Genomic DNA, 17,979 nt, shown 5'->3' with positions numbered 1-17,979 from the left:
TGCATGTGGAGGCTCATGGCACCGTTGCTTACGTGCAGTCTGAAACTCACGTTCTGGGAACTGCCTTGTGGAGCAGTGTGGGTGCTTGAAGCTCATCCCCTCTTGCTGTGTGCTAAGAGATTGAAAGAGCCTCTGTTGAGTTTCTGACAACAGTTTAGTTTTGGTACTTAATCACGTTAATGAAAGTAAGATCACTGTTGCTATCGCAGACTCTCAAAACTGCGGAGGAGGATGATGTTTAAACACACATTTGTCTTAAATACTGATGTTTACAACCACAGCAAATACTGACCACGTAGGACAGAAAGCACAGAAATGGTATATTTTCTTAAAACCGCGTGCCTCACTGTAATGTGACAACACTAAATTTTTTTCACAGTTGTGGAATTGTTTTGTAAAATAAAAACCAAACTCTCAGAAATTCTCCACAATGTTTTATACTGTTACTGATTGTCTGTTGTGCTTTTTCTATGTATTTACACTGTTTGGTTTCTACTTTGATAAACACCTTTTTTCCGAACTTACAACTTTCTCTGTAATGAAGTGAAATCTTTACTTAAAAGTGCTGGTTTTTTTCCTTCAATAAAGTTGTCATTGCATTAAATGAATTGCTCTTATGGTTAATACGGAGTTTTTGATGATGCTGTTTCTCCAGGTGATGTTGGAATTGCTGTGGGTTGGTTTCTTGATTTTTATTTTTTTTTTTGTTTAAAACAAAGAAACAAAAGATTGTCTTGTCCTCACTTCCTTTGCTGTGTACACAATATGTACTGCTGAAGGGAGTTTCTGTGTCACCACCGCTGTGCAGCTGTGTGACCCAGCATATATCTAGCTCAACCAAATTTTTATTGGCATAGCTGTATGCACCGAGACAACCGGTTGGCACAACTAGAGTTGTTAAGGGGGGAATGATATTTTTATTGTTACTTATTTATTTACCTCAAGGGTCAACCTAGATGTGCCAAGAAACTATTGGCTTAGTCCATGCTAATAATTCTTCATGCTATTCTGTCAGCAAAGACTAGAGTTATGAAGCAGCATGCCTCTGGATCTTCTTTGTGGAATAAATACACTCTGAATACTGATGTACACTGGAACTAAAAAGCCATGATTTATGAATGTGTGTTAAAAGTAGAGTTAGAGGAAATTATTTTAATTTTTATTTTCTTATTAAACTTTCAGAAAGCATGTGCATTTAAGTTTGCTTAATATGCATCCTAACACTTGCTGTGGTTTTAATATTCCTTGGCAGCGTACAGGGCTCTGCATTGGGCTGTTCAGAGTACATTAAACTTTCTTCTGATTGACTGGATAAACCAAACCACTTGTATTTTTTTCTAAGGGTGGTAGTAAGACTTGCATGCTGTGTGAGACTTTAGTTTTCAGTTACTTTTTTTTTTGATTGTTCTTCTATCAAGCTCTGTCTCAAAGCTGACTAAACTGAAGTTTCTGTCCTACAGGAAACTCCAAAGTTTTGTTTGAAATAAAAGCAGCAGCCTGTCTTTCTGTAATATAGAAACCTAGGGGGTTGTATTTTATCTTTTTGAAAAGGTTAGAGCTTCCAAGGGCTGTTGGGAGAGCTTGATATAGTTGTCTTGATATGAAATAGATATGAGAGTGAATCTGAGTCCTACAAGGGCAATAAATCCTATCTGTATTTAATAGCTTAGAGCTATTTTGCTTGCCAAGTTTAACCTCCTGCATAACAAGCTGTTGAACTTTGCCACATCGTTCTCATACTGAGGTCTTAATACCTGAATGATTTTTAAAAAATAAGTAAAACCAAGTCTTCATTCGAAATCTCTAAACAATGAATGATCAGCTGCCCTCTAGGGAAAGTGTATTCTGTAGATGACTTTGCTCCTTAGACTCTGAAAGGGTTTATCAGTTGTGCTACAGCACCTAGTCCCCGAATCCCAGTTATAAGTATTGGGGCAGAGTCATCAGCACCACGTTCATATTCGGTGAAGAGAATTGGAAGGCTCCTGTGCTCATAACGCCTGCCCCTTTTCCTTCTCCTTCCCATTTTGTGTTTGCAGGAAGTTCGAAGTTGAAGGTTTATATTTATTTTCTTCCCATACTTGTACCTTTCCCGTTGAGCTCAGTCTCGATTGCAGTACCTGTGGGAATACAGGCTTGCAACTGCCCAGTCTTGAAGAGCTCGAGATGCTTAAAGGGAAAAAAAATCCTCTGTTTTCTCGCTTTTCTGAAGAAAGCTTCTGATGAATTAGAGATGGAATAGTATATCTAAGCTGCCAATCTTTGGGATTGATATTTTAAGTTAGTCTATTTGAAACCCTTTTAAGTTTTTTTTTTTTTTTTGAGTTCCCTTGTGGCATCTCTGAGAGGTTATTCTGAGAGTTTGCACTTTAAAATTTCTGCAGAAGCCAAGTGTGGAGTAACACTAGCAGAATGGAAAAATGGTACATTGAAAGTATTGGCTGGCCAATGTGATTTCATCACAGCTCTGAAGGGCTGTCACTTCCAAAAAGTGACAAAGTGTGAAAACAAATTGTTTTATCATGGACATGTACTCTTCTGTTTTCTTGTTGCGTGTAACAGGATGCTCAGCCCTACAACTTCCGAGAGAGCCAAATGCTTCAACCCAGTTATACTTGCGACTTGTTAACTCTCATAGTTAACAAAAAGCTTTAACTTACCAAGTCAACTTGACTTGACAACCAAGTCAAAAGTGTGTGTTTGATTTCCCTAATATAAACACTGAATCTATTACTTTTGTTCTGAGATGTTGTAAATAGAATTTAAAAGTCTGTTTGGAATTTCTTAAATTCTTTATTATTTTCTGATCTTAAAAATAGGGACTGTAATAGTTTCTTGCTCTAGGTGCTAATCCATGTCTGGAGACAGCACTGAAGATCTTTAAAGCAGGAAAAACAAACTAGGGAAAAGTATAATTATTGTTAAAAACTAACTTACGTTTATCACCAGCCTGACTACCTCTGGATTTTTTTTTTCTTTCTTTCTTTTTTAAAAAGAAGAAAAGTTGCTTTGGAAAGCCTGCCCTGCTTTCTGGGCTCAGAATTAATCTCGGTTATAATTGCCATTATAACACCAGGCAGGGAGGTACTACTTGAACAAGCTGCCTGCCTTTCTGCTAAAAACATACCTGGTTGAAGTTACTGCAACTGTCCGCTCAGCCCCCGACACTAATGAAAAGGTTAATCTTCTCTAAGTCTCCTCTAACCTAGCAATCTCTGAAGGGGCTGGATCCATGATTAAAAAACAGAGGGAAAGCAGCTGTCTTTTTATCCTCTCTTAATTATTCCTCGGTAGTTGATAGGTGTTGATTTCCTGGGAGTGCCATGGCGATGGAGGTTACATTTCCCCCTGTTGTCGGGACTGAATGTTCGGAGGGGGGTTGGTTGGTTGAATGCTTCAGTGGGAGCTTTGGAGATGGAAAGAGTGAGTCCTGTTCTCTGCGATTTCATCTGGTCATGAAGGGCTGCCTTTTATTTGGAAACATGTGCCTAAAGGCCAAAAAACAGCTATCCAATTTCAAGGCAAGGAAGGCCTCTTTAATTACCTTTTCTTTTTCTGTTGGTTTCTTTTTTTTTTTTTTTTTCTTTTATCTCTCACCAGCTGGTGGCCAGGAGGCTTTTAGACTGAGTTTAATTAGAAAGCCAAAAATAACACCTTGCTTTTCCCTGCTGTAACTTGGTGAATAAACTCCAGTCAGTGTTGCAGGAGTGTTCCTTCACTGCTCCCCCCAGTCCTCATTGCTTCATTTAAAAATATGAGTCAGTAAATCCTTATTAGTAAATCCTGGATGTGGCTGGAGATGACCGAGTGTTGTACTTGCATCTTTACCTAGCAGGGGTTAGTTCTGACTGGCAATGAGCCACGAGGTGACTGATCCCTGCTTGGAAGTGCCCGGCTCTCCCAGTTGGGTTTCAGGGAAAGTTTGCAACATTGCATGTGTTGTATGAGCATTTTCTGCTCCCTCCCATGCCCCTACTGATTTGCGTGTTTAATTAAACAAGAGACAAGTGCAAGAGGAGTAATAGTCTTCTGCCCTTCGGCCCTGCTTTCTCCCACTTGCAGTGGCAATGATTGCCTGTCACCTTGTTACTGTGTAAATTACTCTAAATGCAGCTACCTTTCTTCAAATGTCAGGTTCAGGGAGATTTAACTTCCAGCCCGAGAAATAACCCACCGGATATCTTAGAATGGGTTATTCTCAGCGCCCCAGCAATACCTACGTCCAGTGACATTAATCTGTTTGTGCCTCAGTTTCGACATCTGTAGACTTGGAAAAATTCATCTTGCAAGAAAGTAGGAGAGAGAAGGGATGTTCGGGAAGCATTCAAAGTCATTATTTAGGTGAACCAGATGGACATAAGATTAGAGGATGTGTCTTACTTCTAAAACAGGCTAAATATTCAAAGAGAAGATTTCCACCCTTATTTTTTTTTTTTTTATGAAAAGCCAATAATAAGCAAATAACTGACTATGAATCTATCTGTTTAGTTTCTCTTCTGCAGCCCTCTCCCATGGCAGCCGTGTGAAGCAAAGACAACATATGATGTGAGAAAGCCTGACGCGTGGGATGGGATTCACAGGGGTCTGGATGTGTATATTAAAGTAAAATCTCAGGCCCAGGCACATTCAGCTGATCTTTTGCTTGCATGCATGCAAACTTGTTATTTCTTTGGCTAATTCTTCTAGGTTGGAAAGATAGGTCAGTGGTGAGCTGTCCCTTCTGGATGCATTGCTACATACATCACAAATTGCTCTTAGTCTGAACTCTTACAGCTGAAACACCCTTCCCCATGCTGAAAATAGCAATTGGGCTATTCCCACTAGCCAATCACAGGTAACTACTCCTTTTTGGAAAATGCTGTGGTGGCAGGCATCCTGAGCTATGCTAACATAGTTATAAAATTAAAATTCAAACTGTATGAAAGTCGGCTATTTTAAGAGATTAGATTGGGGGGAGGGGTGTCCTCTGGGACACAAGACTTCCTAGCATCATGCACTTTGTGTGAGTGATAACCATAAACACCCAAGTGTCACTTCTAGTATCTGAAAGTGCATTTTATTACTGTGCAGGATGCAAATTTTAGTATGATACTCCAAAGCAAATGCCTTTGTGCTTCTCCCTTAGGGACGCTAGCTGTAAAAAATACGGCCTTATTGATGAAAATCTTGCTTCCCAGCCCATTACTGGAGTGGTTCCATTCTCCATTCCTTCCATATATCCTTCCTTCTCCATAGCTCTGTCCCAGGAGCGCTTTGGGCAAGCAACACATTCAGGGTACGACCCCCCCTTTCTTTTGCTTTGTGGCTGCCTCCATTTCCAATCCATCATTGCTGAGCACATTCTTTACCTCTAGCAGTTCACCAGTGTCTGCTGGTTAGACAGTGCTTCACTTCCTCCTCTTGAAACCCCTCCACAAGCGTGAACTATTGTCGCTTCTGTGCATGCTTTTGATTTCCTTTAAGCTGTAAGCATCTTGAGGAAGGCGGATTGGATCTGATTTTTCAGAGGCTTTAATCTGGTATCACTCTGCTTGAAGCCTGTGGGAGCGATGGGCAGACAGGACTTCTGAAAATCAGGCTGCTTCCCTTTCTATTTGTCTATAGAAAGAACTGTCTGTAACTACTAAAATATTGCTACTTTTGCAAGTTATCGTCTCTGTACTTGCCTCAACTTTGAATCTCCTGATTTCTGAGCAACTAAATCTAAAAAAAGCTGTGTGGGAATAGGGCTTCAGCTAAAAAAAAAAAAAAAAGTCCCAAAATAACACAGAGGGATTTGCTTTAGAGCTGTATGAAAACCTGAGGTTGTTGAGTTGAAATACACAGTACTTCAACCAGCTCTGATTTCTGTGTTTATTTGTATTTATAACATAATGAAATTAAAAACCGTCTCACAGTCTCCTATGCATTTGCTATGCTATTTGATCACATGCAGGGAAGAACTACAGTAGTAGCTTCTCTCTCCCCTTTGAGCATTTGAAAAGAAGAGCCCAAATGTAAATGTATTTCATGTTACACAAACATACTACCGGAGATGCAATTATTTTTCCAAATGTGAAATGGCACACTTCCAAGTCCCTACATATCCTGTGGATTTTTAAAGTACATTCTTCAGCTGTTCAACAGTGAAAGTGGAGTGGATATTAACTGGAAGTTGCTATTTGACACCTTCTAGTGTTAGTCCCAAGGTGAGTTGACTGATAGAGTAATCTAGGTAATTTTGTTATGAGTTGACAATTTAAAAAAAGATACATAAAGGCTGATAGGAAGATGTGCTAGAGTGTGAAATTTGAAAGTAGCACGATTGGGATTACTCAAACACAAAAATACGTCAGACCTGTCCAGCTTGCGCCTTCTGCTGGTACTGAGATTGCTGGGACTCGAAGGTTCTCTCCTAAAGTCTCCCGTTCTACAGAACACGACATTGCTGCACACCTGCAGCTCTGCAGTTTTGAGGACTTGCAGCCAGTTCCTCACTCCAGGTAGGACTTGAGGGATTAGTAGGACTAGTTGCCAAATAAGGTGCCATGCAACATAAATAGGATCAACAAGCTCTGGCTCTTGCTGCTTAGGTAGATGGTATCTCTCAGGTTTTTTAACTGCAAGATCTGTTGATCTTTTCATATGATGGATTTAACTTAAATCCTCTTTGTACAAAGTTTGCCAGACCCTTTCTTGTCTTTATAAATCCCATCAGTGATCCAGCAAGTCATTTCATCTTTTAGAAAGAACCAGAAGCACAGGAATTCAGCAGGGGCTGTTGAATTGAACAAATGCAAAGTTCTCAATAAGTAACTAGAAAATATATTTCTCTAAAACCAAACTCCAACGTTTTTTCATAATCAGGTCCCTGACTATGTTGTGTCCAACAGACCAGAAATTCCTCAGACACTGTCTGAGTTAGGTGCATCAGGAGAAATTAGCCGATCAAATGCCTTGTTATGTGCTGAGGTCCAGTGTTTAAGGGTCACCAGTATTCACGTGGCTTCCACCTAACGTTTTTGCATGGAACTGAACCCAGGTCTCTCATATCCCTGGCTGAGTGCTGAAATTGTTGGACTTCTCAGTAAAACGATGCCTTCTTTCATGGCTGCCCTTTGCAGAGGGTATGTGCAGTTGGCCTGGGCTTGTCAGAGAAGGCCTCAGCCCAAGGTGAGAGGGAATGCGTCTTCTAGGGATGCTGAAGGAGCTTTTGTATGAGACAGACCTTGAGCTGGTCAGCAATGCCAGGCCTCGGGCAGTTAGGCTCACACCCAGCCCCAGAAGCATGGGGTCTGTCCCTGGAAATGCAGCCAGAGGGGAGGTCAGCTGCTTGTGAGGTGCCGCAGGGGTTTTGTGAATGACAGTGGGACCAAGGGATGGACACAGTAGGCATCAACGGTGGAGTGCAGGGATGCTGCCTTCTCTGTGTGCATTGAAACCTCACTGCAGAAGGGTCTCTTACTCTTACGTTTTGTTTTAGGAATGTAGAAGAACAAGGTTAATGCATTTATTCAACGTGCCTGGTGGAAATATTTTAAGACTACCTTCTCCGTGTAACTATCTTGACTGTTACCAGCTCCTTCAGTTAGAGTCCGCATCAGCGTGAACACAATTTCCATGCATTGTTTCAGTCTGGAAATGAAACAATTTTCATTAATGGAAACCTGGTTCTCAAGCAGAACAATTAGACCCACTTCACGTTGAAAAAAGATAAAAGCATGCTAATTTGGATGGAGGACTCTTCTTTCAAGGCAGCCAATTGAGTCATCAGCCTGCCACCCACCTGACCGTCTGACAGGTAATTAGGAGATAGTCCTCTTTTTGTGTGGAGTGTGTGCGTAAACCTCCACATGCTGGTGTCACTGCCCATTGGGACTTCCAGAGGAAAGAGCTAGTCAGTGGCAAAAGAGCGAGGAGAGCACGTTTGTCAGACTGTGCCCAATGAACTGACTCGGTTTTTGATTTAGCTCATGATTTTTGTCTTTTAACACCTACCTGAAGTTTCTGGCAGTAAAGTCGTCATGGCAGACCTGGGCTGCAAAAAGCCCAGCGACTGCACCGTCTCCAGGCTACTCAGCGTAGTGGAGAGCGAACTCCGGGCTGGGAGAGACAAAGGCGACCCCACTGAGAAACAGCTCCAGGTTGTCTTAGAGGATGCAACGCTCTGGCAGAGATTCAGGGAAGTCACTAATGAGATGATCGTGACCAAGAACGGCAGGTGAGTGATCTGCTCAGCACTGTGGGCTAAGCATAGATGACAGCCAGGGGGGGTTAAGAGGTATAATAATAAACTGTGTGTGCAGACTTGAAAGAACTGCAGTAAGTATATAACAGTTTATGCCGGCAGCCTCGCAGTCCCCTAAAACCAGCACATGAACAGAACGGGGTGTCCCTGCGCCTTTTTGGTCACTGCTAAACCATTCCTGCCACCCTTTATTCCTGCTTGAGAAACATGCTGGAGAAATACACTGACTGACTTAAGGTTGCAGAAAAAGTGAACTTTTACAAGGGAATAGATGGTACGTCTCAAAACCTTTTGAATGACTTCTTGTACTAATAATCATCAGCCTTTATTAGCAAGTCCTTACCTGTAGACCTCAAATGACTGTACAGAAGCTGACTGGTGGCGTTACCCCCAGCTGCAGTTCCTGTCTCTCTGGCCTTGGGTATCAACCGCTTGTACAAGCAGTCTGTACTAGAGTGGGGTACAATGAAACTGCTCTGTGTGGCATGTATGTGCAGTCTGGATTGTGTGGTCCTACAATGGTATTGCTCCATAGTTGTTGCTGGAGCCCTTGGAAGCGAGTGCGGAATACTGGTTACTGCACACAGTTTTAGAAAAACAAAATATTGTGATTGGATCACGTATCTTACTATTTGGGGAACACAGAAAAGCACAGGAAAAGAGTGCAAAACCTGGTAAGAAAGATACTAATTCTGAATCAGACACTGGCTTGAAGGAGGCTCTCCGCAGAGGTTTTGCTCTGAACTGGGCTGACAGCAGAGTCCAGCCCATAACAGACAGGCAGCTACTAGAATAAGGTTCACCAGTACAGTGGTACTAAGGTTCTTATTTAATGTACCCTTGCCACCCCTCTGCTGTCCCCCTACACCCAACATGCACACATTTGTTTTGCAAGACCTCTCAAGATCTGCGTAGGAGAGAGGAATTAAGAGACGTGAGAAATGTGACTTTCATTAATTTTGCAGATTTTGATTTAGCAGAATTTGTGGACAATATTAGCGTTGACTGTAGCTTGACAGGGGATATAGGTAAAAGCAATTAAAAAGAAAAATCTCATCTGTTGGCTCAGCAAGTTTATTCTGCTATATTTATAACAGCTACCTTCCCAAAATACCAGCTTTTGGTGTAACACTGCCTATTGCTATTCTGATTCCTCCTAATAACTTATAGGGATAGAAATCTTCAGCTGAGGTTCTCTTTACACTGAGAAGCTGCTTTTGCTTCATTTAGATTGCTTCAAAAACTGCTGTTAGGCTACAGCAAACTTCTGAGTGGACTTTCACTTAATGTACAGTAGCTTAAACTGGCTCCTTAGCAGTGTAAGTGACCAAAAATTAGGCAAGATAGGTTTGCCTTGAATTAATTAAATTTGTACAAAGAATCGCACCTTACAAACTGGGTTTTTTTCAGTTTCTTTCCTGTTAGCTAATGTAAATCCTGATTACATGGTGATACTAGTTCTCCCTAAAATGTCTAGGTGAGTGCATAGATAAAATCTTTTTATGATGATGATAAGGGAATCTTTCATTATCTGAATATGCCTGGTTACTTCTTATTTCATTGTGTAAGCTGCTGCCTTACTTTTCTTTATTCTAACTTACATGCTCCTTATCAGCTTGATCCTATTTTTCCTAAAGCCAGTGACAGCTCTAGTAATGTCAGTGGGGGCAGGAATAGGTTCTCTATGATCTAACTACAGCAATCTCAAAATAAAAAATTATAAAAGTATGTCACACTGTCATCTGCATAAATCCTTTTAACAAAGTTACTGTGGCATCAGGGACTATGAAAAAGGATCTCTTGCATTTCTGAAAGTATCTTCCATAACAAACACATTAGCGCACCAAAAACGGAACTATAGACAGTGGCCTGCAGCAAAGCTCTCTGAACAACTCCACGCTATTCAAAAGGGGACAAACTTGAGACAATGTCTTATGAGCGCTGAGCTTTTTTCAGGTTCAAGATCCTTCAGTGACTGTCTCCAGTGGGACTCTCAATAGAAAAAATATTGATCTAATTCTGCTGCTGCTTAAATCAGCAGAACTAACTCAGTTGTTCTTGCTGAAGGGTATATGAACACTTTTGAAAACTGTGTCTGCAATTAATGAGAAGAGCCAGTCTGAACTTCCGCATGTGAAAACTAAGAAAGTTCATGCAGATGCATTGTTAGCAAAATTCAGAAATTAAGCCGAAACCTGATATGGGAGCATCCCAGAGAATGAAAGGCTGATTGATTAGTGATCCTCAAGTGTCAAATCCTAGCATGCACAATTCTGTCTGCTGTGATTGAGTCATCTCTAATTGGTACCAAGGGTCCCAAAATGTTGTAATTAGATGAACCAACTTCAGTGTTAATACATAGATATGTCTCTGTTGCTGTATCATACTTCATTATAATAATCACCTGCCATAACAATATGCCTAGGTACACAGGAAGATAGATATATTCTGCACAGGACAGACATCAGTGAAATTAAGCCACATGCTATATCACAAAATACATCCCAATGGGTGCAGCTGACATGGTGGGAATCAGTCTCCTATTTTACTCAGATTTATTGCTTTCAGTTGGCATTTCAATATCAAATGCTCTGTTTTCTGATTGAGCAGGTTTTCTTTCTCATAGTTTATACCATATTACCTATGCAGCATCCTGAGACTTTGCAATCCACGTTACTGCCCGGAGGCAGGAAAGTGCCACTGTTCCCCTCTGCACATGGGGAGAATCCGTGGTGGATCAGTGCAGGCAAAGGTGAGAAGGTGGAAAGAAGCCCTTTCCATGTTTAAATGCTGAAGCAACTTTATTGGTTACTACACATTCAAGTTTGATATCTAACATCTTCCCACTCAAGTTCTGTATCGTGGAGTAATTGTAGCAGATCTACTCTAAATAAATTCAAGAGGCTGAAGTGCTCAGCTATTGCAGTAATGGAGGTCACGTGTGTACCTACCTCATCATTGAAACAAACATTCTGACTGAAGCAAATTTGGAGAAATCACGATTTGCTATGCTAAAAGAAAGACAAATGTGATTTTAACAGTAAAACCACTTAATCAGCAGAACAAGTGAGGTGGCAGGTTTTCCATCGTTAGAATCTGTACAGGCAAGAAATGCTCGTCCAAGTGAGGTGGGGATTAACTGTGCGTGATGCAGGTTAATGCAGGGAAGTGCTATAAACTCTGTGATACAGGAGGTCAGAGCTGCTGATGACTATATCCTTTTCTGGCACTTGTCTTTAGGTCTTTTGGGGATAAACTCAAGCTTCTCAAGTAGAAAGGCAGAAGTCTGCATTGTGGGCAGAGAAATTAACAATCTGGATGTAAAACAAATAGTTCTGAGAAATCTAGTGAAATTAAATTTTCATGTGGATGAATTTTCCCCTCCAATTTAGCTAAATACCTAAGTGTTACTTTGAAGACTGACTGAAGGGGCCTAGGGTTGCAGGGAGCAATGCATCTACACTTTCTATCACATCCCAGTTTGATAGCTGGTGCATCCTCGTCAAGACAACACATTAAATGTAGCATCTAAGTTAAGCTAAGCTAAGCTTCTATTTAGTTAGAAAGATCACCGTTCAATATATCTTTCTCAATGTTGCATGGGCCCAACATCACCAAGTATTTATATTAGATGAAAAATCTCAAATTTTTCAAATCCTTTCTTTTCCTGTGATCAGGTGTTGAACATATACAGCAGGAACTACATAAAGATGTCCAGAAAGGCAGGTGGTGATTAGGATGTTATAGGAGCACAGGAGATTGTCAGCAGTTGGGGGCCACTGGAGAGTATGGCTGTGGGGCAGAGACTTTTGGCGTCCCTTGAGACAGCCTGGAGTTTCAGTTCCTGTCTTCTTCATTGTGGACATTTTGCACTGCTACCTAACTAAGCCTAGAGAGTTTCCTCACCTTAGCCCCATGGCCACGGACCTCAGGCAATTGCTGCGGCTGCTTGAAGAAAAGGAGCTTGAAGATTCATTTGGCCTGTGCACAAAAATGTGACGTGGCAAAATGGCAGTTGCCAGGAGAGGTCAGTACGGAGGTGTCTGGGGCAAGGAGGCCTCTCACTCATAGAAGAGGAACGTAGGAGGTGAAACGTAACAGGTATAATAATCCTCCATGGTAACAATGTGTATTCCTTGACAAGCTAAGAAACTTAATGAATAGGACACCTTTGTTGGGAGACTCCTCTGTTTTGCTGACCACAATTTTTTCCCAGTTCCTGAAACTGTTGGAGCCCTTCTAACTCTATTGCTGCAGACTTTCAGGCACTGACATGTCAATTCAAAGCTGTGTGGTACGGATGACAAGTATCGGGGCAGACAGAAAACTGCTGAAAGTCTAGCTGTAAGCTGCTGCAAATCCCCTTTACAAAAGAAAAAATAGTAATTAAAAGGGGATTGAGAAAAGGTGGCATTGGACCTTTAAGCACAAAAGCAGCATTTTCCCCAAACTAAACAAAAGCAGTATTTCAGTTTTAAATGCACAAGCTGGTGGGAAGGTTGGGTGATAGATGTTTAGAGCTTAGTAACGGACAACATTGCATCTAAGGTGGTACTAAAAGCAGAAGAACCTGATCAAGCTGATGAGGTCAGGGAATGTGGAAGGATGGGACAAAATTACTGTAAGAACTGCCAAGTGCAAGGTCTATCGACAAGGATTTTAACCAGACTTTTCAAACTGCAGATTTATGTAATGGTAGTGGGACAGTACGTGAATACTTGCACTTAAGAAAGGGAGAAAACATATTTCACGTAACTATAGATTTTTAAATATATCTCTGTAATAAGAATTCAGGATGTATTTTGAAGGAAAGAGTAATTAAATATGTGTAAGACAATGGAAAATGAGATAAAAAGGCATTTTATTAAATTTAAGTCATGCCTGACTAACCTGATACAACCCTGATAAAGTATACAAGTATTTTTAGACAAGGAAAACGTAGCAGATTTATTAGGGCATCTAGAATAGCTCTACCTGGAAACCATTACTTAAGTGGGAGATGTTGGGGATTAACACAAGAACCATGGGAAATGACAGAGGGAAGTGTCTGACTTTGATCACAAAGACTATGGAATATGACGGCCCCTTCAAAGAAAGGGAAAAAAACCCTTTTGTATAGAGTAGTCTGGTAAATAAACCTAACTGGAGTCTGACGAGTTAACTGGGATTATGTCCTGAGTGCTGGAGATGGCAGGATGATTTCAGAGGATATATCCAGAGTCAGACAAAGTGAGACTCAGTCATTGGACAGAGTACGGAACTGTGTGTCGGGAGAATCTAAGCACTGAAGAAGTGCACTTTTTCATAGGATTCTGCAGTTAATGCAGTGAATCTGTGGTTCAGCTGCACCTTCTCAGCCATTTTCAACTGTCAATCCTGTTCATGCCTTCTTGTCCCACACCTAAGGATGTATTTAGGATGTCCGGATCCCATGGACTCTGTAGACACTATGCACAGTACGTTAATTATGTTCCTAACTCTTGGCACGATAAAGACCTTAGTGCGCTACTGTAGAGATAACATGTGGTTAAACATGTTGTTTTTTTTTTTTTTTTCAAAATGATTGAAAAGAGACAAAATAAAATAAAATGAAGGATTAACCTTTAAGAGACTTCTTCAGCTACATGGAGAGAGGCTGTTTTTCTACGTTGACCTTATCTGTGAGTATCTGGTCAGAAACGTACTAAGGAGTCTTTCAAAACTAGTTTCCAGTGGTGTCCCCCTTTTTTCTTTCCTGGCTAGACGGATGTTCCCTGTTTTGAAGATCAGCGTGTCAGGCTTGGACCCAAACGCCATGTATTCCTTCCTGCTGGACTTCGCCCCGACTGATGGCCACCGCTGGAAGTATGTCAATGGAGAATGGGTGCCAGCTGGGAAACCAGAGCCACCAAATCACAGCTGCGTTTACATCCACCCAGACTCTCCCAACTTTGGGGCCCATTGGATGAAAGCTGCCATTTCCTTCAGCAAAGTCAAACTTACCAACAAGCTCAATGGGAGTGGGCAGGTATGGCCTGATGTTTCCTCATACACCTCTTGGCTTCAATTGCAAGCACCTACCAATCAAGAAATATCAAGGGTGCATTTATGTAATTATAGAGGCCCTTACAGGCCTCTTCACCCACAGATGCCAATTATTCTCTGGAGGCCAAATGTAAACAGGAATAAACAGGCCTTAATTGGCGCTTTCAGATTTTAATGGACTTCTTGATGTTAAGAGAGACAGAGTGCTGTGGTTTACTTAATCATCAGGGGGCTTTTCAGAGTTGGTCTTGTGTGCTGGGGATTTTTACATAGGACTTCAGAGAAGGGGGAAAAAATGGTCACAGGTATTAGGTTTTTGTTGTGTTCCCCCATGTTGTTTGGTGTAAGTGGAATGTTGGCAGGAGTCAGATAGCAGAATAAAAGGCTGCTCCTAAATGAAATAATTACTATGTCTGCTTCTGCATCATGATAATTATCAATATTCTATTGAATCAGCTTTGGCCTTTGGAAAGAAACCACATGTACCAGAAATAAGTGTCTTTCTCTTTGAATCCCTTAAAAATGCAAACAGGAAAATTAGTTGTGTTTCGTATTTTATTTTTGATGATGCATCTAAAGGTAAAATGTTGCACAAGACCTTTTGTTTGCTTGTTTGTTTTGTACAAAACTCCTACATTGGATGATACTCATCAGCCCAGAATCAATTTCTTTCACGTAAATATTATACATTCTCTATCTGTTATTTCCATTAGGTTTGTGAGGTACCTCCATAAGCCTAGTAACCTAATTAGGTAGGAAATTATCTCAATTTTTACAGACTGGAGAATGGAAAGATGACCTGACTTTTCCTAAGTCACACATGGAATCAGCACACAAGATTTATTGTGGAGCATAGAACAGGATCTGATTTTGCAAATTCTTGTCCTGCATCCAGGACCTCAGAAAAGTCAAAGGCCTCCGAAAAGTATGCATGGGGGTAAAAAAGCTACAGGAAACCAACTTGGAGGGTCAAAGAGACCCTGGGGAAAAAAACAGGGGAACCTATATATATATCTATATGACGAAGCGGAGAGGAAAAAAGTAGGAAGCAGGGGAGGAAAAGCCATATCAGAAACAGAGTCCAAACAAAAGTCACTAAATAAAAGTTACTAAATAACAAATGACTGAAGCTCCCCTTGTTTTGTTTTGAAATCTTGACAACAGCGGTAAAGTAAACCATGTCCCCACTCTGTGCTTCAGCTTCCCCTTCTGTGGTGTTATTAAAAAGTGACAGCTGACTAGCAGGGTTTTATGCTAATGGTTGTGTTCTTCCATATATATATATATATATATGTATGAATGGATACAGCACTTTCCAAAGCACAGGTTTTTTTTAAAAAAAATCCTTTTCTTGCAGTAGAGAGAATTAAGCAATATAATAGACTTCCTGAGGAAGGAGTATCGTGGAATCAACGCTATTCACAGCTTTTAATGCCAGGTTAGAGACATCTGCCAAGGCTTGTTTAGATACACTTCATCTTGCCCAGAAAGATGACTAGGTGACTGCCTCAGCTCCCTCCTGGCCCTGATTTCTGTGATGGTGATTCTGAGTCTTTCAAATAGTAGAAGCAGGACAGGGATTGCCCGTTAACTGTTTCAACAGCACCTAGTCCAGTGGAAGCCCAACGGTTGGAAGGCCACAGCTGCTAACACAACTATTAACTAATGCTTCTGTATTGAAAGCTTTAAATCCAAGTCCAGTGAAGTCTCATTCTATTCAGCCCTGCGGTTCATCAGAAGGGAGGAAGGCACCTGCCCTTCTGCTCTCAGTAATCACTGGCTGGGGAGGTTTAGCAGTGACATTTGGTCTATTACGGAGCCAGAGCGAAAAAGCAGTGGTGGGATACCAGAGTGGCATTGGGGTCTGTCTCTCTGTATTGTTTTCTGCAGATAATGTTGAACTCCCTGCATAAATATGAGCCCCAGGTACACATAGTTCGCGTAGGAGGCCCACACCGGATGGTGATGAACTGCTCCTTCCCTGAGACACAGTTCATAGCTGTGACTGCTTATCAAAATGAAGAGGTAGGCGGATGCTACACTGTGCTCTTGGTCACCGTTGATGAGATATATTAAAAGCTTATTAACTAGAAGTTCAGCATGGACAGACTGGTCCTCTTCTTGTTTCCCCACCGGTCCCATGCAGTGTAATGCTCCATCCTGTCTAATACTCTGTCTTCTCTCTGCAGTAGAACATTGTCTAATCTAGTGTCGGGCTGTAGTACTAAGCCAGGTTTAGCTTAATATCCTGCCACAGCTCTTCCAGACTGGTCCATCTGTCCTGGAATCCCAATCCCTTACTGGGAAAAAAACCCAACCCTACAGTCAAATCCAATATCTTTCTAGAGCCATGACTGATAGTTATAATGATAACCCTATCTCTCCCTGCTCATTATAATATATACCAATGCAGAATAGCGCAACATTCCTTGGGAAAATTTCTTCCCAACCCCAAAACTGTAATTAAGGGATGCTTTGGATTGTGACAATTGCTAATTCACGTGCCACATCCCTTAGTTAGTGCTCTGCAGATTTGATTCACACTTGGTAGGAATTCAGTGTTTAAACTCTCTTGAAAGGGTCCACCATCCCACAGGATTTGCCAGACTGGACCACATCATTAGGCTGCCCCAACTGGTGTTCTGCCTGTGGTACTGATCAGTACACAGCACTCTGCAACAAGCAAAGCTCTCTCCCAATCAGCTGTGGAAAACATCATATGTAGATTACTCTGGAAGATGTTTTGTTAAGTTTCTATTCCAAATTGCCTTCACTAACATGCCTTGTTTTCTGTAAACTCAAGATAACAGCTCTCAAAATCAAGTATAATCCCTTTGCCAAAGCCTTCCTGGATGCAAAAGAAAGGTGAGTTCATCTTTTTTTTTTGCTCCAGTACCATTTTGCTGCTGATATGGTTAAAACTGTGGCATCACAATGTGAAAGATAAATTATACAACTTAATCTTGTTTCTGCTGTCTTAAATCCAGAGTCATTTCACTGTTATTAGGGGGGAGACTCTCTCTATAATTATTACAATAGAGTCTGAAGTGGGTGAACGTCCTCTTGGGGATCCTAGGACTTAGCACTGTCTACACAGGAAACCTGAAATGAGATGGTGTAAGCTTTCCCAGTAATGTTACACACCGTGTATGTTCACTACATTGTACTTCCACTCCAATGAATCCCATAATTTGATAGCTCAGGGAGAATAAAAGTTAACAGCAGATGTCAAAAAGCATAACTAAAGTGAAATTGCACTGTAACTGTAACATAACTACAGTGCTATTATTAAATCTGTGTTATGTATGATGTATTTACTAAAAGTAACATGTAGGTGCTAACTATGTAAGATGTTAGAGAAGCTTTCACCAGCAACGAATTGTGGTTTATCTTTCAAAGTTTTACTTGCATCATCCATGCTAATGCAGGGGGTTATCTAAATGATGCATTCCAGGCCATAATTGCTAATAAAATTGGTTTGGACCTGCCATGTCTTCTGACACATGAAGTGTCCCACATGCCTGCAGGAGAATCTGTATTTCTTTCCATTCCTCTCACCACTTAAGAAGCTTCTGTGTCTCAGCGTCAGGGTTTCCAGCTGCGGAGGGGGAATGCTGCCTTCAGCTTGCCTGGCTGAGCAGGAGACAGAGCCCTGCCTGGGTCTGGGCGGGAGGCCAGGCTCAGGCTGCTGATGGAAGCAGGAGTGGTGCCCACAGGGAGATTTAGAA

General features: G+C 41.3%; 1 protein-coding gene across 1 annotated transcript in view; it reads left to right on the top strand.

Moving 5' to 3' along the window:
• The first annotated feature begins 7,834 nt into the window (after positions 1-7,834).
• TBX19 (T-box 19) overlaps positions 7,835-17,979 on the top strand; it is a 13,794-nt gene continuing 3,649 nt past the window's right edge. Inside the window, exons 1-4 of the mRNA XM_009891616.1 lie at positions 7,835-8,200; positions 13,970-14,234; positions 16,142-16,276; positions 17,055-17,116. Coding sequence (XP_009889918.1) covers positions 8,004-8,200; positions 13,970-14,234; positions 16,142-16,276; positions 17,055-17,116 — 659 coding nt within the window. The 5' untranslated portion in view covers positions 7,835-8,003. The remainder of the gene's footprint in view (positions 8,201-13,969; positions 14,235-16,141; positions 16,277-17,054; positions 17,117-17,979) is intronic.

The sequence above is a fragment of the Charadrius vociferus genome, unplaced genomic scaffold (assembly GCF_000708025.1).
Source record: "Charadrius vociferus isolate BGI_N301 unplaced genomic scaffold, ASM70802v2 scaffold329, whole genome shotgun sequence".
NCBI classification, from domain to species: domain Eukaryota; kingdom Metazoa; phylum Chordata; class Aves; order Charadriiformes; family Charadriidae; genus Charadrius; species Charadrius vociferus.
This window is presented reverse-complemented; position numbering and strand designations above follow the sequence as displayed.